At 54.7% G+C, this 21,598-nt stretch overlaps 2 protein-coding genes across 6 annotated transcripts in view; one reads left to right on the top strand and one right to left on the bottom strand.

Annotated features, from left to right (window-relative positions):
- The window catches only part of CEP104 (centrosomal protein 104), a 41,229-nt gene extending 34,080 nt beyond the window's left edge, over window positions 1–7,149 (bottom strand). Inside the window, exons 1-2 of one of the 5 annotated variants that reach the window (XM_069544848.1) lie at window positions 6,901–7,149; window positions 2,970–3,095 (exon numbers count right to left, since the gene is read on the bottom strand). In XM_069544848.1, coding sequence (XP_069400949.1) covers window positions 2,970–3,082 — 113 coding nt within the window. In that variant the 5' untranslated portion in view covers window positions 3,083–3,095; window positions 6,901–7,149. The remainder of the gene's footprint in view (window positions 1–2,969; window positions 3,096–6,900) is intronic. The other 4 variants (XM_069544851.1, XM_069544847.1, XM_069544850.1 and 1 more) reach the window with 4 other exon arrangements.
- A 39-nt stretch (window positions 7,150–7,188) lies between these two features.
- On the top strand, window positions 7,189–20,997 carry DFFB (DNA fragmentation factor subunit beta). The gene is made up of 7 exons (XM_069544854.1): window positions 7,189–7,508; window positions 9,084–9,210; window positions 12,169–12,357; window positions 13,137–13,216; window positions 14,281–14,451; window positions 15,711–15,811; window positions 19,744–20,997. Exons 1-7 carry the CDS (start codon window positions 7,386–7,388, stop codon window positions 19,976–19,978), a joined length of 1,026 nt encoding a protein of 341 aa, XP_069400955.1. The 5' UTR covers window positions 7,189–7,385; the 3' UTR covers window positions 19,979–20,997.
- The last annotated feature ends 601 nt before the right edge of the window (window positions 20,998–21,598 follow it).

The raw sequence follows: 21,598 nt of genomic DNA, 5'->3' as shown, positions 1-21,598 counted from the left end.
ATGTTTAGTTATGAGCTGCACGTTTTCTCACTGGACTGAAACTTTCCCCTGTAGAAAGGCTACTGCTTCTTCTGTGACTGAGATCCTGTTAGAAAAGACCATCTATTCCTGGGGAACCCCTTGAACTTCAGTAGCTGAACACTTGGACAGGTGGGTCTGTGCTGTCTGGTCAGTTTTACGCTTTTACTGTCTTACCATTCTCAATCCACAGGGCTAATCTAATGCATTAATGACATTATTAAGACCCAATTGGCAACATTTGTACGTGACCGTGAAGTTGCTCAGTCATGTCTGACTCTTTGTAACCCCATGGACTGTAGCCTACCAGGCTCCTCTGTCCATGAGATTTTCCAGGCAATAGTACTGGAGTGGATTGCCATTTCCTTCTCCAAGGGATCTTCCCAACCCAGGGATCGAACCCGGGTCTCCCACATCGTAGATAGACGCTTTACTGCCTGAGCCATCAGGGAAGCTTCATTTGTAGAGACCTTCCAAATACCTTGGCCAAAAGCATCACTGTTGGTCCCTATAAACCCCCAGATCAACCCCTTTGGGAACTCAAACACTCACCCATTGAGATGGTCAGAGGATGCCCAGGACAGCCAGTCCTGCCTCTTCTGACCTACAGCTGATAAACAGAGCCGTGCTTCAATACTGCAAGAGCCTTACTGCTCCCACTGACAGTGATCGTGCTTTAATAGCATAGCCTTCTCACAGCAGGTTCCCGGGAGACGACTGCTGTGAGCGTCACACCTTGTAGCCTAGAAATCTCACCTTCTGGAAAAGACACCCCAGAAGGACTCCTTTCAACCTCACTGGAAAGGCCCCATCAGGTGCTGCTAACCAACCCTTGTGCGGCTAAGCTCCTGGATTCATGTCACACCTAGAGAGAGCCCCAAGCCCTGAGTGGATGGCCCTGCACACCAACGAGTGGTGATGTGAAAGCACCAGTTTCCAGGAATGGAAGCAGACAACATCTGACGAGACGGATGGCCAAGACTGGCCAGGCCCATATGCCCTTTCCTCACCATTGCTTCTTACTTTATTTCCCCCTCTCTCCCTTGGACAGACACTTTTGTGCGCATTTCCCAATCTACTGTGAAAGAAGGGTGCTCTCTGATTGCTGGAGTTATCACCAGAAACGACCTGTCCATGACAGCAGCGACCCCTCACTCACCCTGTATGTAACTTCTCTGGAATCCCAATGCCACTCTGTACCTAACTGTTCTACTGTAGGGCCCTCTTATAAGGTGAGAATACGAAATCCACGTGCCCCTGTTCTGTGGCTTAATTCAAGCTCTCTTGGATATACATGCAGACGACACTGGAGCAGCTGACGCGAGTCAGACCGTGTGTAAGCTGGCTGTCATACCCCTGTATTTAGGAAGACTCTCACTATGTGATAACGTCGTATTTGAGGCTTGGTTGAATGATGCTAATGACTCCTTGATATGGACAAACGAGTCCACAAATGCTGCTCCTGAGGAGGGGGTCCTACATCTCCTCCTGGCTACTCTTTCACATGTGGAAGTCCTGGTAATGGCCCTGTGCTTGGACACCTCGTCGTCTCCACAGCTGGAGTGTAAAGAAACAGTGTGCTTTTGCTATATTCGCTGTTCTACTTTCTCTTCATACCAAAATAAACCCCCCTACCCCCAATGGGTCCACCCCATTAAACCTCCTTAGCTGCCTTACATGGAGCTTCTCGGAGGCACAGTAGAGGACCCTGGGTTTGCCTCTGTAGGGAGGGTTCTTCTCCTCCCATCAGAGTAGGTGCCAACGAACATGATTAGAAACCTCTTCCCACCATTAGAAGAGCTGGCCGATTCCACAGCCACAGGAGTAGCCACCCAGTGGCGATCACTTAACTTACTGGCTAAAGAGTACATATTCCCCAGTTACCGATTTGCTGAGTAATGAGGTGTTGGAACGACAGCAAATACCGCCTACTGCACATGGAAAAATGTTCCAGGAGAGGTAGAAACCCAATTACACAAAATCAGGGAGCAAGTGCACTGGTTGCAAAAAGTTTTCACCTGATATTCCCTGGTCCTTTCATTTGTTCAGCTGGCTACCTTCAGGCCCAGGGTCGTGGGTCAGAGCCATCATACAATTTGGAACTGTCACGTTACTTTAAATTTTGTGTTACATAATCATTTCTTAAAAACTCCGAGAGGAAAATGCGTCTGAATTTTAAATGGGATTTGCATTCAACTTTTCAGCAACATGCCTCCTGAGTAAATGTAAGTCACGAGCACATGACAGTGTAAATGTCACACAGATTCACATGCTCATGACTTAGGAGCAACAGTCAGCCTTCTCCTGGCACCTGGAACACCAGGCTGGAGGAGCGCAGACCCCGGAGGCGAGCAGCCTCAGGCAGCTGACGCTGACAACACCCAGGAAGCCCGACCAAGCCCCAGAGCAGCCCAATAACCAACTCTGCCCCACCTTTGGGGAAGAAAGAAGGCTTCTCGGGAATATGTTTCTGAAAAACACTCACTAGTGTTACATCACTCAAATAACGAGCATTTTTAAAGGTGTACAAATAAACATTCCAGAGGAATCTTAAAGAGACTTTCTGGGTTGAGGTCCTATGTTACACAACAGCAGTGAGATGCAAAATCCTTACCACGCAGCACAGAGAATGCAGACTGGCCCTCAAGCAGGGAACTGGGTGTGTGTGGGGGGCGGGGGGGGGGGCGGGCGGAGTGTGCAGGCAGTTCTCCTGCTTTTCCGTATGTGCACACTTAAGCGAATGTGGGCTAAAGTTATAGAGGAAAAGTTTCAACAAATTTTCATTAAAAATAGAAAGAAAAGAGTCCAGCATGTAACTAGATGGCTGAGGCGGCAGCACAACCCCACACTTGCATGGTCCTGCGTCTGAGTTGTAACAACATTAGCACTTAGACCAAGAGAGTCCACGTGCCCCTGACGACCCACCCTCCACGGCCCCTCATCCCGCCCACCTTGGTGACCTCCACCCGCTGACGGTCGGTGCGTGGATCATCAGTTCCCGGGCACTGAAGCCGTCTTCGTGTCCAGATGAGCTGACGACGACGAATCCGATCTTGTGGGGCATTCTGTGAGCCAGGCTGTGTGTGAGAGCAGGAGAGATGGCTTCAAAATCGGGGGGCTCGGGGGCACACAGTGACACCGTCATGAGTGTCACTTACGTGTTAGTTCTCACCTCACTGATACACAAGCAATTCACAGCCCAGTCAGCCTGTCCCATTGCTTTGAAACAGTCTAGTTCCCATTATGTAATTTCTAAGGCACCTCTGATATTACTTAAGAGTATCATTCAAGTTACCATGACTTTTCCCAAATATACTAACATGTCCAAAGAGCTTGAGCAGCACTGTGGGCCGCACTGTGTCCCCAAAGCGCTCTGAAGCCCTCACTCCCAGGACCACTGACAGGACATCTAGGAACAGTGTGCAAGTTAAGAGGACGTCTTATGGGAGTAGGGAGGGCCCTGCTTCAACACAACTGTGTCCTTATCAGTAAAGAGACAGGGACACACACACACAGGAGCCAAGTGACAAGGGCCAAGCAGCTGCAGCAACACACCTACAAGCCAAGGCCATCAAGACCCCCAGACACCTAAGCTGGGAGGGCCAGCATGGGTTCCGCAGAGGGGCTGTGGCCCTGCTGGACACCAGAGCTGGGAGGGACCAGGAGGGGTCTGCAGAGGGGCTGTGGCCCTGCACATGCACCAGGACCACCTGGACACTGGAGCTGGGAGGGCCCAGAAGGGGTCTGCAGAGGGGCCGTGGCCCTGTACAAGTGCACCAGGACCACCTGGACACCAGAGCTGGGAGGGGCCAGGAGATCTGAAGAGGGGCCGTGGCCCTGCACATGCACCAGGACCACCTGGACACCAGAGCTGGGAGGGGCCAGGAGATCTGAAGAGGGGGCGTGGCCCTGCACATGCACCAGGACCACCTGGACATCAGAGCTGGGAGGGGCCAGGAGGATCTGCACAGGGGGCGTGGCCCTACACACGTGCACCTTGATTTTGGACTTCTGGCCTCCAGAATATATCTCTGTGGCTTTAATTCATCCAGTTTGTGTTACTCTGAAAAACAAGGTCATTTGCTAAGATATGAATACAAAGTTTTTCAAATTAGTTAGGAAACTAATAAATCAGTGTGTTAAACAGCTATACAAAGATAAGCGGGAAAGGGGGCTGTTTAATCAACAGCATAACCATTGCTACATGAAAACGCTGACCAGCAGAGGGAGAGCAGAACCACAAACAGAACCTTCCATGCACAACCGTGCTCCTGGAGCCAGGGTGTGTGGCCAGCGGTGGGGAGATGGGTAAGTATTGCCTGGATGATTTTTTTCTCTCAGGAGAAAAAAATTGCACCTGGCTTGGCTCACAGCTACCTACCATCATGTTGAGCGTGGCTGTAATGATGTCCAGCTCTGCCCATTCCTTTGAAAACAGCACCGCAATCCCTATTTCCCTCCGTGATTCCGCCCTCCCCACACCCTGCACCCCTCAGCCCCTGCCTGTGGGGCATGTTTCCCAGCTCGGCCAGTTCAAGACTTCCACGTCCTCCTCAGGAACTGACTCAGGAGCCATGAGAATAGGACCAAGCTGCTCAGTCCCAGGACTCTGCTGCAGAGGCTGAGCTGAAGCACAGCATCAGGGGTAGGGGGTAAGAGTTGGGAGGAGGGTGGCTGCTAGAGTAGCGGGGAGCTCTGGGCAGGGGGTGGGGCTGACATGGGGAAGCAGTGTTGAGAGAGGCAGGCACCCCCACCTTGTAAGCATCAGGACTTAAAGCCCAAAGGACTCACAGACTCCCACTGACTCCCCAGTTACTAAGGCCATCGATGCTCTGCAGTTGGCCAGTTTGGCTGAAGGGTCAGTATGCAACCAAGAGCCCTCAAAAACACAGAGGATAAAGGCTTCTCCAGAAGGTTCTCTGGGGTGGGACACACTATTAACTGAGATTTTCAGGAGGCGGTGACGCATGAGCACACCCCACGTAAGACACGCTTGTTTTAATGTGCTCGGGATGGATCTGGATCCTCCTCTGACTGTTATTGATACCCTGAAAAGGACTATGTCGACAAATTAATTACTGGCCGGCACTTGCTAAGGATTCTTGGACTATATGAACAAACGCATTAAAAACAGAAAGAGATACCACTATTAAAGATCCCAGTCATTAGGTATACAAAGTTCGCTGAAGGATGTCACAGGATAGTAGAGGAACATCAAACTAACCCAGAAACTGATGAAATGCAGGCACAGAAAATGGACGTGTGTGACATAATCCACAGCAACTGCAGAGCGTGGCCTGTGTTCCAGCTCCAGCGCCAGACGGGCACCAGTCTCGCCCAGCCTGCAGCTCCTCCCACGCACTAGGGTTCAGGCTCACAGCCAGGGCTGACTTTCCCCTCAGTCTCCATACCTCCCCCAGCCCATCTACTTCTAAGTCCACCCTCTGTGCCAAGTGTCACTGGCCCCACTTTTGGAAGGATGACTGAATACATCCCCTCTTAGGGATCCACTGTCTTCTTTAGAAGACAGTAGCCAGGCCTCTCGACCTGGAGCACTGCCCTGCCTGAGGGATCCTACTCAAGCCCAATCTGCCTTTCTAACCCTCTCTTCCTGTGGTAGATTCTAAAGTCCAGCCAAACTTATTGAAGCTCAGGGTGAGAGCCCTGTGCTGGGGATTCCCCACATCCTTCCAGCACCTTTAAAGGTGCTGTTACTGTCTATCCCACCTTGAACAAAAGAGGTTATCTATTCAATATTCTCACCTGAGTGTGACCATGTACCCTGAAATTCTGCAGATCTGAAATGCTATTTATTCATCTTGCTATGTGTGTACAGACCGACATCCTCACACCGTGTGTCTCCATGCAGATACACGTGTTTACACCCTCATGACAGTTCTGATGTAGAGATGATGAATCTGAGGCACAGAGAGGCCTGGCCCAGGGTCATCAGCTATGAAGCCACGCAGGCAGGGTTTGTCCTAAGGCTGCTCAAGCTCCAGTCTCTGATCTTGACCAGTACCCTCGGCCATGGCGCTAAGACTCAGAAATGGAGCCCTTTAAATCGGAATAAAGGCTGTGTCCACTATACAATGCGGCTTCAATGAATCCCAAACACAGCCCTGGCATCTAGGAGCCAGGCAGGAGAAGTGCAGAGGAACGGCAGAGGCAACGTTATTACCTCGGTTTGGGTATTTGAAAAGGATTCTTTTTCGGCCACCTCCTTCCACCCTGTACCCTAGAATCTTTTCTGCATAATCCTTCAAGTCTTCTGTAAGAGACCTGGGGTGTCACTGAGGACACTAATATCAGGCACTACAAAATTCACCATTAACATTTTGGGGGGAACCGGAGCTTGGTCGGGCCCCAGCTAGCCGGGTGCAGCGGTCCTCTCCCCACAACCAGCGCCAGCTCCATCTCCGGCATCCCTGCGGAGTCAGCTTTTCACTCTGCACCAGGGAAATTTTATAGCTACGTTACGCTGAAGCAATTCAGCAACTTCCAAATGTCTTGCTACAAGGCTTAGGAGACAAACTTGTACTCACTTTTTTCTTACGAAAATGTAAGTAGTACACAGTTAAACGGTTTATGGTAAATGGCACACAGTTAAATGGCTTTTGGTGCAGCAACCTCAAGGTTCGCAAGTGCCCCAGAGAGTCCTCGGAGCAGAAGAGGTTCAAGAGCCGACTCCTTCCCACCTCGCCCGCACGGAGTCGGGGTCGCCGGGCTCGCGCAGCCGCCCAACGCAGGAACCGAGCGCAGGCGCCGCGGGCCGCCCGGGCGGTGACGCAGCGCGCGGGCCGCACCCACGGAGGCCCGTGTGGACCCGGCCCCGCCGCTCCAAACCCCGCACGTCGGTCCCGCCCCGGCCCGCTCAGGTACCTGTCAGGACACTCGCAAGACTCAGGATCTCCGCCGGCCCTCGGCAGCGCCGCACCCTCTGCGGAGCTCAGGCAACGCCTCCGTCGCCGCCCCGGGCCGGCCCGCACCCCCGAGCCGCAGTGGCGGTGGCAGTCGAGGAGCAGCCGCGGCGGCCAGCGCCCATCGCCCGGGCCGCGGCCGCCGCTCTCATGACAACCAGGCGGGCCCGCCCGGGCCGCCGCGCGTGCGCGACCCCGCCCCCGTCGCTCTGCGCCTGCGCACAAGGCGGGGGTGGGCCGCCGCTTTCCTGGCCTTCTGGGTAATGAAGTTTCCGGCGGCGACGCCTGCGCACAAGGCAGGGGCAAGCCGCCGCTTTCCTGGCCTTTTGGGTAATGTAGTTTCCGAGGGCGGCGCGTGGCCTTGATTCTCCCAGTGGAGACTACCTGGAGTGGAGACCACGGCGATCCGCCGAGCAGGTGCCGCCCACGGGGCCAGAGTTTCTGAGGATGTCGGCGGTGCTCCGGAAGCCCAAGACGTTCAAGCTGCGGTCCCTGCATAGCGAGAAGAAGTTTGGGGTGGCGGGCAGGAGCTGTGAGGAAGTGCTGCGGAAGGGGTGCCAACACTTGCAGGTGCCCCGTGGGGCTGCGGGGTGGGAGCCTCCACTTGCAGGATGGGACCGTGCTGATCCGTCGTCCTGCGGCGTCGGGACTGGCCGAGTTCAGGCTGCCCCAAGCCACACAGTAGGCCGCTGAGTCCTGACGGTGGGAGAGGACTCTGTCCACCATCTCTGGGCAGAGAGCCTGAGCCTGACCACTGCCGATGGCCACGTGCCCCACCCTGGGCTCTGTCCGGGCTCTGTCCTGGGCTTTGGTGGCGTTCAGGTGCCCTGCTCTGAACTGGATGCTCCCACCGCGTTTCACAAATGAGGAAATTGAGGCTCGGAGGGACTGAGTAATCTGCTGTAGCCACCAAGGAAAGGCCGGTGTTTAAACCTAACCCAGTGCTAGGTCCACCCAAAGCCTCTTAGCCGAGCCTCTGATGGTGTGGGCACTGTGGGGAGGGGTGTGTGTGTGATAGGGGGTGGGCTGTGATTGGGGTCCTTCCAGGCTTCTGGGTCCTGGTGCCAGGTCTCAGCAGAGTGAGTGAAGCCTCTGCCCCTGGGCTTAGGAGCCCACCTGCTTGGGAGACATCTGGGGAGAATAAGAGGCACTGCTTTTGTACTTCCAAACCAGGGATGTGGGAGACGTTGAGCTGCAGAGATCCTCATTTCCTGTGCTGTGGAGAAGTCCCCAGTGCCCTGTCTGGCGCCTGGGCCAGGTCAGAGCAGGGGGACTTTGTAGAGAACTGGGATGGCTCTCCTCCCTTCTGACTGCCAGGCTCGGGACAGCTCTGGCCTGATGCCCAGGGACCTGGTTCTGGTGCCCATCAGCTCATGGCTCACATGCTCCCTGCCTTGGTTTCCCTGGTGTAACATGGAGGGTCAGGCTCTGAGGCCTCTCATGGTCCTTAGGCACTACTGTTCTAGGGATTTCAGCCATCCTTCCTACCCTTGTCTTAACTTCCTCCACTGGGCCTAGACCAGCGCTGGGTGTGTGTGTACTTGCGTGGCACGGGGGAAGGGAAGGAATTGGGTATAAAAACTTATAAAATGGATCAATGTGGCGTGGCAAAGGAGTAAACCTCTGCAGGTTCATAGTCCCGTGAGCTGGTCACACTTCTGTAGACAGAGGAGGTGAGTCCTGTTCAGTAAGCTTCTCCTTAATTAATCAGTGCCAGGGAGAGACATGAGCTGTAGGTACTGCATGCTGACACCTGTCAGGCCATGTGCCTCGTTGATGGGGATGCATTTACAGGCTTAGTGCAAGCAGTCAAGCGTCATTTTTGGAGACAGGCTTGGATTTTAAAGTCCCTTAGGGGAGCTCTGTTTGAAAGGGTCTGAGTGGTGAATCCTGCAAAGGGGTCACCAGTGTATATTCATCTCTGTGACTTTCCAAGTCTTAGAACAACCTACAGTAGGGCCCCTGGATGGACGTGCTCCCTATGTGTAGACTGCATCTCTGGCAGGATTCTTTACAACATGGTTCCTTCTTGTTCTCTGTGAGGGCTGCAGATGGGAGCCCAAGATTGGCCACCCCAAGATTGGGCCCCCCTAAGACCCAGGAAGTGAGCATCCCACCCCGATCTCACCTCCATCTTCTCCCCAGCTCCCCATCCCTGGTTCCCGCCTGTGTCTCTATGAGGATGGCACGGAATTGACTGGAGATTACTTCCGGAGTGCCCCTGACAACTCAGAGCTTGTGCTTCTCACTGTTGGCCAGACCTGGCAGGGCTGTAAGTGTTGGGGATCTTGGAGACTGATGGGGAAGTGGGTGTGGTCGTGGAGGTGCAGAGGCTCTGCTAGGGGATGCCAGCCCTGGGAAGGAGGGTCCCTGTGCTCTGGTCCCTAAAGGAAAAAGCCCCCGGAGGCAGAGCTAACTCAGATGGCAGAGTTGTCCATCTTCTTGGCCAGGAGCCCACCTGTCCAGTTGGTTGTTGTATGTGTCTCTTTAGGAAATCTCTTTAGTTTTATTTATGTTCATTTGAGGTGTCCTAAGGCAATGGCACCCCACTCCAGTACTCTTGCCTGGAAAATCCCATGGACAGAGGAGCCTGGTAGGCTGCATGCAGTCCATGGGGTCACGAAGAGTCGGACATGACTGAGCGACTTCATTTTCACTTTTCACTTTCATGCATTGGAGAAGGAAATGGCAACCCACTCCAGTATTCTTGCCTAGAGAATCCCAGGGACGGGGGAGCCTGGTGGGCTGCCGTCTATGGGGTCGCACAGAGTCAGACATGACTGAAGCGACTTAGCAGCAGCAGCAGCAGTAACTCCTAAGGGCAGAGAGTGGGCTTTGGGATTCGGAGGCTGCCCAGTTTTACAGGAGAAGCAGAGCCAGAGAGCAAGGTTGTCCCATTTACCGGGCTTTGTTGACCAAACTAATCAATAAACAGTCAATAATAAGAATAGAAAAGTTTTATTTGAGCCAAACTGAGGACTGTAGCCCAGAAGACAGTCTCTAAGATCACTCCGAGGATCTGCTCCGGAGAAGCAGGGTTTTCAGCACAGTTTTGTGTCTTCAGGACAAAGACTGTTAAACAAGTCAGGGATGCCTTCCTTTAAGGGTTCAGAAACAGCAGATCAGCATGTGCACAGAGCGTCAGCATGGCCTTGGCACCGGCAAAGTCTTGCCCATCGAAGGAGTAACCATTACTGGCGTCCCAGGAACAGGGGCATTTAAACTTTATTTACTTATTTTGCTGCATTGCACAGCTTGTGGGATCTTAGTTTCCCAACCAGGGATTGAACCACGGTCCTTGGTAGTGAGATCTGAGTCCTAACCATGGGATCTTTAGGGAATTCCCCAATCTTTACTTTTAACATGGACATTCTTTACTTCTGGTCAGTGCACCTTTTCTTTAATTAAGGCAGATGCACACCGTATGTATGATCTACCACAGACAGGCTGTCCTAGTCAGCATAAATTCAAGTTAACTTATGTAGACGTCCAAACGACTCCCTGTGTCTCTGTCGGTAAACATTTCCTTAATCTGTTTTCTAAGGGACGGGCAGGTGACTGACTCTGCGCTTAGTGTCTGATCTCTGTTGGGTTTGTGGACACCCATCCATCCTCAGGTTCCTGTTGGCACTGCCTTATTGGAGCCAGTGCCCTTGGAGGTGGGTCTTTAGTGGAATCTTTGCTGGGTGACAAGTGCTACTGGAGCCATAAGCCACTGGCCAGGCATGTCCCCTAGGAGGGTCGTCTGGCTCCTGTAGAAAGGGGCTTCCGATTCAGGTGCTATGGGAAGGCAGTGGAGCTCCAAGGACTGAGATTGTCCTGCCCCCTCTGCTGAAAGGATGGGGAGAGAGAGAGGCTGACAGGAATGTGGATGTGGCCTCGGCCCTTGGTTGGGACTCTGCTGGCAGCAGTGAAGGTGACATGTATGGTGTGGCGAGCATCCTTCCTCTGTCGGGCCTTATCCCTCTAGAGAATTAAATCTGAATAACGTTGTTACCAAGAAAAAGAAGCAGCCCCACGCTGCTTTCCAGAGCTGCAGTCCTGGCTTATTTCCACAGCAAGGACAGGAGCAGGCGCCTGTGGCCTCACCAGCTCTTGGCCTTGTCGCTGTTTCTGCTTTAGCCACTCCGGCAAGCATGTGGTGGTGTCTGGATTCTCATGTCCCTCCCAGCTGATGGTGTTGGCCATCTTCTGGGCCGATTTACCATCTGTAAACCTTCTTGCGAAGCATCTTTTGTCCACTGTGTAGTTGGGTATTTTTCCTGCTTGAGTCTCGCGGGTTCGCCTGGTCCATTCTGGACGTGAGTCTTTGTCAGATGTGTGGTTGGCAGATAGTTTCTCTGTAGCTCATCTTTTTTTGTTTTCTTAACCAGGTCTTATACATGGAGTAGAAATTTTTACTTTTGATGAAGTCCTTCTTGTCTCTTTTTATCTTTCTTTGTTCTTATTTTAGTCACTAAGGCATGTCCAGCTCTATATAGCCCACCAGGCTCCTCTGTCCATGGACTTTTCCAGGCAAGAATACTGGAGTGTGTTGCCATTTCCTTCTTCAGAGGATCTTCCCAACCCAGGGATTGAACCTGCATCTGCTGTATTGCAGGTTGATTTTTTATCACTGAGCCATCAGGGAAGCCCCTTTATGTTTCTGTACATATACTTTTGCGGTTCAGTCTGAGACTTCTTCGACAAGCTCTAGGTCTTGAAGATTTTCTCTGTCTTTCTGCACCAGTTGCTATGATGACATGGCTTTTATTGCTTAGCCTGTGGAGAGTGGATCGCACTGATGTTTGAATTCCAAGCAGCCGCAAGTCCCTGAAATGACCCAAGCCACTGTGGGGCCCGTTCCTCGTGTGGGTCTGGATTTCTGCTTATAGGACGAAGCCCTTAGTTTCTCACGCTTACCTGGAGGGGTGGCTGCTTTGGGGTGCGTGTGGAAAGGTGGGGAGTCAGCCAGATAGTGAAGGGATGAGCTGGAGCCTGAGGTCTCGAGTGAGGGCCCAAGACCAGGTGGTTTCACTTGGAGGAGGCGAGGCTGACGGGGAAGGGCAGCAACTCTCTTTGGTGTGTTTCATTTCCCGTGTTCTCCCCATCTGTCCTCCCCACTGCCACCTTAAATGTGGGGGACCAGGAGCACTGGGCTGGTGGCTGTCGGGGCAGGGGAAGGAGGCGATTTCCCAGAGGCCGTGCTCCAAGGCCTGGTGGCCTCTGTGTTTGTCCTCTTTGATGGCAGTCGTGAGTGACATCAGCCGCTTCCTGAGCGTGTTCCAGGAGCCGCACGCGGGTGTCATCCAGGCCGCCCGGCAGCTGCTCTCGGATGAGCGGTCCCCACTGCGGCAGAAGCTGCTGGCCGACCTGCTGGGCACCGTCAGCGAGAACATCGCGGCCGAGACCAGGGCCGAGGACCCGCCGTGGTTTGAAGGTACCTCATGGATTCTGGCCTGGAGGGAGCGGGTGCGGAGGGCTTCCCTGGGACTGACTCTCTGAGACCTGGGGTCTCCGTCAGTTCCCAGATCCAGGGGTTTCCCAAGCACAGGGCCAGGGTCCAGGCAGCCCTGGAGTTGGCCATTTTATTATTTTTCAATCGTGATGAAGTAAAATTCACCATCTTCACCATTTTTGGGGGCATGTAGTTCTTTGCTGGTATTGAATATAGTCCCAGTGTTGTGCAGCAGCCCTACCACCTGTTCTCAGAGGTTTTCATCCTCCCAAACTAAGGCTCTGTCCCCAGTGGGCATCACTCCCCACCTCTCCCCTGCCCCTGGTCCCCCATCTTCCTGTCCCTGGAATATGACTCCTCAGGGATCTCGTATGAGTGAGCTCATGCATCTTCCTTCTTCACTCAGCATAACCTCTTCGTGGTTCATCGTGTGGAGACAGGTGTCAGGACTCCCTTCCTCTTTAAGGCTGAATGATATTTCATCTCATGGGTGGACCATATCTTCTTCATCTAGTCACCTGGACCTATCTCACCTTTTGGACTGGTCTTCTGAGCCAGGTGGAGCAGCCCCCTTGGGAAAGCGGCTCCCCGGTGGCATTTGAGGTGCTCTGTGCTTGTGGACCAGAGATGACTTCCTTTGCAGAAGGAGCAGGTTCCCGTCAGAACGTTTCTAGATGGAGCCGAGTCAAGAGCCCTCCTGTCCGCCCCTCCCAGGAGATCACAGCCCCAGGCTCCAGGCGTCTTGTCTCTCCTTCCGGCAGGCTTGGAGTCCCGTTTTAGGAGCAAGTCTGGCTATCTGAGATACAGCTGCGAGAGCCGGATCCGGAGCTATCTGAGAGAAGTAGGTCCTGGTGTGCTGGCCAGGTTTAGGAAGCCGGCTCTGCCTCTGGGACTTGGCTCCCAGGACTGGTGTGGATGTCAGAGGAGTGAGGGCTGGTGCGGGTGTGGGTGCAGGTGAACGTGAGCCAGCACTGAGTTGCTCGCCCTGGGAGGCCCCTGCCGTTGCTCCTATACCTCATGGTCGGATGTCAGCCAGGAGGTGTCATGTTCCATTCTTTGCAGACCATCCGCCACCCCCACACCTTGACCTTGCTCCCGGCTGTGTGTCCTGGACTAGAGTTTATCATTCATGGTGCAGAACTGCCCACATGTGTTCTGTTAAGAGCACAGAGGAAACCTCAGGGCTGGGGTATCTGAGGCCCTGGGGCCTGACCCCGCTCCCCCTCGTCCCTGCTTCCACCCCTGCTGACCATAGCCACCCTCAGGCTCCTTCTGCTGGTGAAGTGCTCTTCCCAGGCTGGCTGGTGGGTGTCTCCGGGGCATCATCCACAGACCCCGCTGGGTGCCAGCCCCATTCTGTGATGACCTGTCTGCTGTCCTGCTGTCATTCCCACTGGGCCAGGCGGTCCCCTTGCTTCTGCCTGGTGCTCAGTGTGGGCCCACGGGTGCGAGTCCTCACCTGCACTCTAGTGGGTGGTGATGTGGAGGTCGCTTCTCACCTGCACTCTTTTTCTCCGGTTTCTTGCCGTGAAGCACCGGGTAGCGCTCGGGAGACGGAGCAGCCAGTGTGCCTAGAGCTTGAACTTCTTATCTGATTGTGACCAAAGCTCCGTCTCATGGGCCCAGAGGAACTTCCCAGAGTCAGACAGTTATGGTGGGTGTGAGCTCCCTGACCTCAGGGCCCTGCTGGGACTCCAGGGGGCAGGATCCAGAACCCCCAATCTCAGGGCCTTGCTGGGAATTCAGGGGGCAGAGTTCAGACCACCACCCCCCCAACCTCAGGGCCCTGCTGGGACCCCGGGGGGCAGGGTCTTTGAGGGCCATGGCATTCAGTGGACTGGGAGCCAGGCAGCAGTGGGTTTTAGGGTGTGTGGCCAGTGCTCAGGGATGCTCTTGCCTCTCCAGGTGACCTCTGGCGCCTCCCTGGTGGGCGCAGAGGCTCGTGAGGAGTACCTGCGGCTCGTGGGCTCCATGCAGCAGAAGCTCCAGGCTGCCCAGTACAACAGCAGCTACTTCGACCGAGGGGCAAAGGCTGGCCACCGGCTCTGCACCCCCGAAGGCTGGTTCTCCTGCCAGGTGAGTCATGAGTGTCTCCTGGGCCAGCCTGGCCAAGGCCTGGTGAGCTGGGGCAGCCCTTGGGAGCCAGCTTGCACAGGGTGAGGGAATGGTCAGCCCCACCAGTGGTTCCCAGACTTCATTGGTGTCGGAACCCCTGGAGGGCTTGTGAGGACAGCTGGGCCCCTCCCGGGGTTGTTGTTCAGCAGCTCCATGGGGCCTGAGAACCTGCCTTCCTGATGAGTTCCCACGATGCCCATGCAGGGAGGGGTCAGGACACAACTGCTTGTGAGCAGAGACCTTGTCCTGGCCTCAGAGGAGGGAAGCGTTTGGGTGGTGGCTGATGTGTGGTCTTCCCTGTGGGAAGGCCCGGATGAGAGAGCCCGCCTGGATTCAGGGTCTTGGCCTGACGTGACATGTCGGTGCTGGTAGAGCTTGGTGCCCTGGCAGGGCGGCATCAGCTGGCAGCAGCCTTCTGAGCCATGGGGACAGCGCAGGGGCACTGCTTGCTGTGCACAGCTGCTCGCAGGCCAGGTGTGGGTGGACGTGAGCTGCATGTAGCACTTCCAGTGAAAGCCCCTCCCTGCCACTGGCAGTGGGCCAGTCTCCCCCTGTAGCCCCCCTTGCCTCTGTCCCCCCTCAGGCAGCCCCTTCCAAGGGTGATGTCCCAAGCACCCAGACACTGCTCCTTCCCACCTGGCTTCACGTCACTCTCACCTAACCACTCCCACCCGGGCAGTGTGTCCTGAGCCTGGCGGTATGTGTGGCGGGGACAGTGACCAGCACCTCTGCTCCGGTCTGGGCAGGCTCTGGGTCGAAGGCCTGTCAGCGAGTTGGGTGGTGGGTTTCTTGCAGAGAGGCTGTGGGGGCCCTCAGGATGCTGGCCGGGTCTCTGGGTGGGGTGCAGCTGGGGCTTCAAGGGGAGGTGACACTTTAGCTCGTCCGCGTGGCCCAGCCTGTGCAGGTAACAGGGAAATGCCGGGATGCCATGGAGGAGGCAGAAAGGGAGCAGCCGTGTGATGGAGTGGTGTGGGGAGGGCTGGGGGCACAGGAGGTACATAGTAGGGAGCCTAGCATTCCTGGTGGCTGATGGGTTAACTGGTCCCCTCCGCAGATGCAGTGCATCACTGGGGTCATAGGGAGCGGGGTGCCTTGCCAGGACAGAGTGTCTGCCTCCTGAGCACAGACCATGTACAGGGCCTTACCCCCGACTTGGGTGCCTCTAACTTGGAGGTGCGGCTCTTTGGCCTCGGGGACGTCACCTCTTCTCTTTCGTCCAGGGTCCTTTTGATGTGGACGACTGTACCTCCAGACACTCCATCAACCCCTACAGTAACCGGGAGAGCCGTGTGCTCTTCAGCACCTGGAACCTGGATCACGTGTGAGTGTGTGGGGTGGGGGTGTGGGCACAGACTGCAGGGCGCCTGCTGGCCTGGCCCTGCCCGGGCTCTGGGGCTGATGGCTGCCTGGTGTTCCACACGCCCGGCTCATGGACCACAGACCCCCGGATGTCCACTGTCACCTGCGTGGTAGTGTCACTCAGTGCGGTGGCTCAGGCCCCCATCCATACCAGTGCAGCCCTCCGTGTCCCCTCGCCCACCCCCAGCACCCACCAGTGGGCCAAGCCGGTGGTTGGCAGCCGAGGGCCCAGTCAGTTTGGCACCAGTGGGATCCCTGCCTGTCCCAGGGTCGGGGGTGGGGGGACTGGGTGGTGATGTGCAGGGCGTTTCCTGCTTTAGCCAGTGTAAGTGCGTCTTGGGTGGCAGGATCGCTTTTATGTGTATGTTAGCTCATTCAAAAAAAGAAATGGAAAATTTTACTATTTTAACCAAGACGCTTTTCTTGTTGACTCTTGAACAACGTGGGGTTTGAATCACGCGGGTCCACTTACGCACAAGGTTTTTCAGTAGGAAATGCTACAGTTCTCCATCCGCGTTGGCTGAATCCACGGATACGAAGGAGGCACAGATACGGAGGAACCTGCAGGCAGAGCCCCCCATAAAGATATCCTCGGGTTCTTGCCTGCGTGGGGGCTGGCTCCTAGCGTCGCCGTCTGCCCCCACGAGTCTCAGGTTGCCCTGCAGAGTGGAGAGTCCTCGGGCCCCGGCCCTGCCCCCCTTGGTGTCGGGTCTTCTGCGTGCTCCCCGCCTGCTGGGTGGGGAGCAGCTTCTCTGGTCACAGGTCATTTGCCTGGCTACTAGGAAGCTGGGCTGTCCGTGAGTTTGTCGGCCATTCGCGTTCTGGGAAGCTGCTGTTGCCGCCTCTGCTCATTTTCTGTCTGGCTTTGGTCTCCTAATTCTTTCTACATCCTGGACGCTGGTTCTTTGAGGGTACGTTTTTACGGTTTGGGCTTGTACATTGGAGCCAGGGTCACGTCTCCTAAAACACGTCGGTTACATTTCCACTCTTTCTCTAAACGTATGTACATCCACATAGATACGCATACTGGTTTTTAATTTAAAATGTGGTTTTGACCAGGAGGCAGCCAGGGTCTGAAAATGTTGGCTTCTTTTCCTGAGATATGGCCGCAGGCCCACCCCGACTCTGGTGGGGCTGAAGCCACGTGTTTAAATAGTGAAACACAGAGGAGTAACCGACTCTCAACGCAGCATACGTCATCCGCCCTCCTGGACGGTGTCACCCAGGCCAGGCTCCTTGTCCCAGCTGGTGGCCTTTTCAGGGCTCTGGGATGTGGCTGCGGTGGCTGGCTTCCAGAGTCTGCCCTCCTTCCCCACCCTCAGGCCCCCTCACACCACGAGGGTGCATGCACCAGGTTGCAGCCTGTCCTGGGAGTGATGGCTGGGTGGCGGGGCAGGGGTCCAGGTGGGCTTCAGGTGGGCAGGGCTTCTGGGCCCAGAGGCCTGCTCCCTGCAGTAGGGGCCCCCGGGAGCATGGGGCCAGACCCCCAAGGGCACCCCCCAGGGCCCCGTGTTGTGACAGGTCTTCTGGAACCAGCACTTCCCTCCCTCCCTTCAGAGCTGTCCTCGGCCTCTTCTTTAACTCCATTCATTTGCCTTTTATTTTTCATTTGTTCTTTCTATTTTGGAGGTGTTTGTCTTGCTTATCAGTTACTTTGTATCTCTCTTGTCCTCTAACACACACATTTCAGGTCGGTGTCCGCTTTAGCCACTTGCTGTGAGTTGGGTGACTGTATTGTTATTTGGGTCTAAGGGCTCTGCCATTTCCGTCGCGATTTCATGGCTGCTCTGTGAACTGCTTGGTGTTAGTGTTAGTTGCTCAGTTGTGTCTGACTCTTTGCAACCCTGTGGCCTGTATGTAGCCCACCAGGCTCCACTAGCCCCCCAGGCTCCTCTGTCCGTGGGATTCTCCAGGCAAGAATACTGGAGTGGGTAGCCGTTTCCTCCTCTAGGGGATCTTTCTGACCCAGGGATTGAACCTGCGTCTCCCGCATTGCAAGCGGATTCTTTGCCGTCTGAGCCAGGTGTAGAGGGAGGCATATGTCTTCAGTCGCTGCCGGATTCCTGGCTGCCTCTCCTGGTGCCTGTTCAATGCCGCAGTCACTTATGACTCCTCCGAGCTTGCATGGTGGTGATGTGAGTGTTTGTGGACTCAGATCCACATGGCCTCAGATATGCGTGGCTGGATTTAACTTGATCTGCCACTCCTGGCCCGTCCTGTCAACCTTGACATGTCCTTTGGTCTGAGGGCTGTCCCACTGGCCATGTTATTGCTTTTATTCTCACGGGCTTGAGACGGGCCCATCTGAGCTGACAGCTGCCATCCTTTGCCCGTGTGGTGAGGCTCAGTCGGAGGCTGTCAGATAGCTGCATGTTGCTTCCTTGCTGGCAGCTTCCATACCACCTGCAGCGGTATGTGGTGGGATGTGTGGAAGTTGGATGTGTGTCTGTGTGAGAGGTGGGCTGAGGGCCTGGTTTTCCATGTGACTGGAGCTTCACAGGGTGCTGATGGCGCCCTGTGCCCAACAATGATGGGTGTCTTTACCTCGGGCCTCCTTCCCACCCCCACGTTGCATCTACTTGGCCACCTGCTCCAGCAGACAGGGAGCTGGGGAGGCCCGGTGCAGGCTCGCACATGGGTACAGCCTCTTTGAATGCCACCATCACCACTCAAGGAAGCCCAACCCGACCGGCAGGGAGGATGAAAGACCCTGTGGGGAGAAGGGCCAGCCCCCAGCCAGCCCACCAGCAGAGCACAGCCCTCAGAGTGGGCCAGGCTGACCCATGGAACCAGTAGGTGGGGTTGGTAATTCATACAGAGGCTTTTCCTTCCTCTTCTGGAAGACCTGGACCCTTGGCATCTTCTCTCTTCCTCTACTAATGGCCAGGGAGGGGGTCTCAGCCCCACCCCACCTGGCTTTCAAGGCCCCTGGGACCCCACCAGGACTGGAACCCTGGTGGGCTGTGGAGTGCCGCGCAGACCTGTGGTCCAGCCATGGTTTCTGTGTCTGCAGAGGGAGCCACCTTCTTTCTTTTATTCCCAGACACTTACTCATTGGTGCTCAGCATTTCTGTGTCATGGGGACAGGGCCCTCTGTGCCAGTTTAGCGGCCCCCAGCCCCCAGCTTCGCTGTTTCCGGTCCCATCGATCAGTGTTCAAGCTTCTCCCCTGGGTGCCGTGAGGTCTTTTGAACTGTTGTTTATACGTGAAATTGGGTCACATAAAGCGACGTCATGGTTGTTTTAAATGGACACATGTGTCTGCAGATAAGATTATAGGATGAGGTCTGGAAAGGCAGATGTCAGACCCTTAACAGGGATTGTCTCTGGGAAGTGAGATTAAAGGCTGTAGTTGGAGGTGACTATAGCTTTGTTTGTAAGGTTCTATTTAAAAAATGTTCATATATCATCTTGTAATTTTTTAGTGAATTTGCACATAGATAAAGTGTGAGCCAAGGAAGTCAGAATGTTGTTGTTCATGTGACGGGACTATGCTTGACTCTCATTTTTTCCAGTGTACTTCTCAGTATTTTAACTACGCACCACGTACTTTTTACAACGTGAGATGGCTGGCCCGGTGGGTGGGGGCCATGTATGGTGATGGTGCCCCTGTCAGTCTGTGAAGGGGTGTCCCCAGCGCATCAGTGGCTGCTGGGTGAGCCCTTTCCCAGTGCCCACCCCCCTCGGGCTGGGATGATCCAAGGGCGGCTCCTCTGAAGAGCTTCACCCTCTCCACCTGTCTCTCCTGGATGCAGCCAAATCTTGTTTGATGGCTCAGCTTAGACACCATGTCTACCCATCTCTGTAGTTCAGCAGATGAGGCGCTAACTAAACGGGGGCAGGTGGCGGGGGCATTGTGAGGACAGAAGATGACATTCCTAACCTTGCTTTACAGAATAGAAAAGAAGCGTGCAGTCGTGCCCACACTGGCTGCGGCCGTCCATGGCGCTGAAGGGAGAGAGGTGGACTGGGAGTACTTCTACCGCCTGCTCTTCACCTTGGAGAACCTCAAGTTAGTCCACATCGCCTGCCACAAGAAGACCAGCCACAGGCTCCACTGCGACCCCAGCAGGGTCTACTGCACCCCGGCGGCATCGCGGAGGAAGCGGCCTGCCCGCCAGCGCCCATGACGCGGCCCCGGAGCGCTGGCATCCTTCCAGCAGCTGCTACCTCACGCAGCGTGGGGGAGCTTTAGCCCCCTGACGAGGGGTTGGACCCGTGCTCCCTGCGTCGGAAGTGGAGTCCTCACTGCTGGACCACCAGTGAAGTCTCGGTTTTTTTTGCCACTCCAATATTCTTGGAAAAAACTTGATAACATCGTCCTACAGACTCTTGTTGGAGCACATTTCTGAAGCTGTTTTCTGAGCTCCGCGAGCTCAGCTGCCAGAGGACAAGTCTAGGGGCTCCCAGGATGCCCGGGGTCAGGAGTGGTGGCTCTGAGGCTTCACCCGTTTGAGTGCAGTGTCCCCCATCGGGTAGATTCCACCCTTGCCTGGCCACTTGGGCGGGCTTCGGGGATCCTCCAGCTCCATGGGACTCCACGCCCCAGGCAATGCAGCGCCCCTCCCCGGGCCTCTTCTGAATGGCTGAAAGAGTTGTGACTCTTTTTGGGTAAAATACAAGGATATCCACTGGTGTACTGTTTCCAACAGCAACAGTGGGAAACCCTCCAAATGTCCAGAGAGCTGACGGTGGCATGACGTTGAACCAGAGGAAATTGCTGCTTTTATGGGTCAGAAATGGTCAGATTAATTTCATGATTCAACCCAACACATCTACCTAATGCAAAACACTGTAGCAGTTTCAGGCGTTTTGTGAGATGTGGAAAGCTGGCTGTTGAGTGTACAGGCGAGAAAGGTGGCTTGGTCATGTCCAGTGTGACCTGAGTGTGTATCACAAGCATGTGCTGGTCATGCAGAGCCTGTCACAAAGGGACACAAGGCATGTGAACAGCAGGAATCCTGGGGGGTGGAGTGGGGTGCAACTGAGTGACAAAGGACCAATGTTCTAAACCATGCATTTTATGATACTTGATTTTTAAATGATCCTTTATTTCATAATTTTTAAAAATTCACTTTTTGAAGTCATATACTTAAATTTTTATACTTATTGTATAATCACAAAGCAATAAAGATTTTTAAAAAATAAACATGTCAAAAAAGTTTGCCTTCATTGAGAATGACGAAAATGAGAAAAATAAGGGGTCAACGACTTAAAAAACTGACCCAAATCTTTCTATGTATGTCACTGAAACATACACACACTTAATTTTTTTAATTATTATTTTTAAAGAACTTTAAAAATGTGGCATGTGTGATCTAGTTCCCTGACCAGGGCTGGAACCTGGGCCCCCTGCATTGGGAACTCGAGTCTCAGTGGGCCACCAGGGAAGTCCTTCCGCACACTTTACAAAGTGCCAGTCCTGTGTGGGATTTGAGAAGTGCTGTGTCAACTCCTGGTGTTGACCTGGTCTGATGGGAACTGGGGACGTGGGAGGGGCCGGCGGCCCCAGAGTGTGGCGGTCATGTCTGTGCAGTGGAGTCCCAACCACACCCAGAAGCCCTGGTCCCTCCAGCTCCACTGAGTGCCCCCCGCAAATCCCCAACACCCTGCGCTGTGGGGGTGCACTCATTCCAGCCTCTTCCTGATGTTTCTGGAAAGCAGCTCCACAGAGCTTCCTCGGGACCTGCCTCCTTATTCTACCCACCCCAGACACCCTGAGCAGGATGCACCCTCAGATTACTCACAAT

Source organism: Ovis canadensis, chromosome 12, assembly GCF_042477335.2.
Source record: "Ovis canadensis isolate MfBH-ARS-UI-01 breed Bighorn chromosome 12, ARS-UI_OviCan_v2, whole genome shotgun sequence".
Classification (NCBI taxonomy): Eukaryota; Metazoa; Chordata; class Mammalia; order Artiodactyla; family Bovidae; genus Ovis; species Ovis canadensis.
This window is presented reverse-complemented; position numbering and strand designations above follow the sequence as displayed.

What these genes read in the sequence shown, in the direction of transcription:
- DFFB (XM_069544854.1), top strand. Translation starts at nt 7,386, where the DNA reads ATGTCGGCGGTGCTCCGGAAGCCCAAGACGTTCAAGCTGCGGTCCCTG. An exon ending in TCCGGAGCTATCTGAGAGAA is followed by an intron (nt 13,217 to 14,280) that starts GTAGGTCCTGGT and finishes TTGCCTCTCCAG; the next exon opens with GTGACCTCTGGCGCCTCCCT. An exon ending in ACCTGGAACCTGGATCACGT is followed by an intron (nt 15,812 to 19,743) that starts GTGAGTGTGTGG and finishes CTTGCTTTACAG; the next exon opens with AATAGAAAAGAAGCGTGCAG.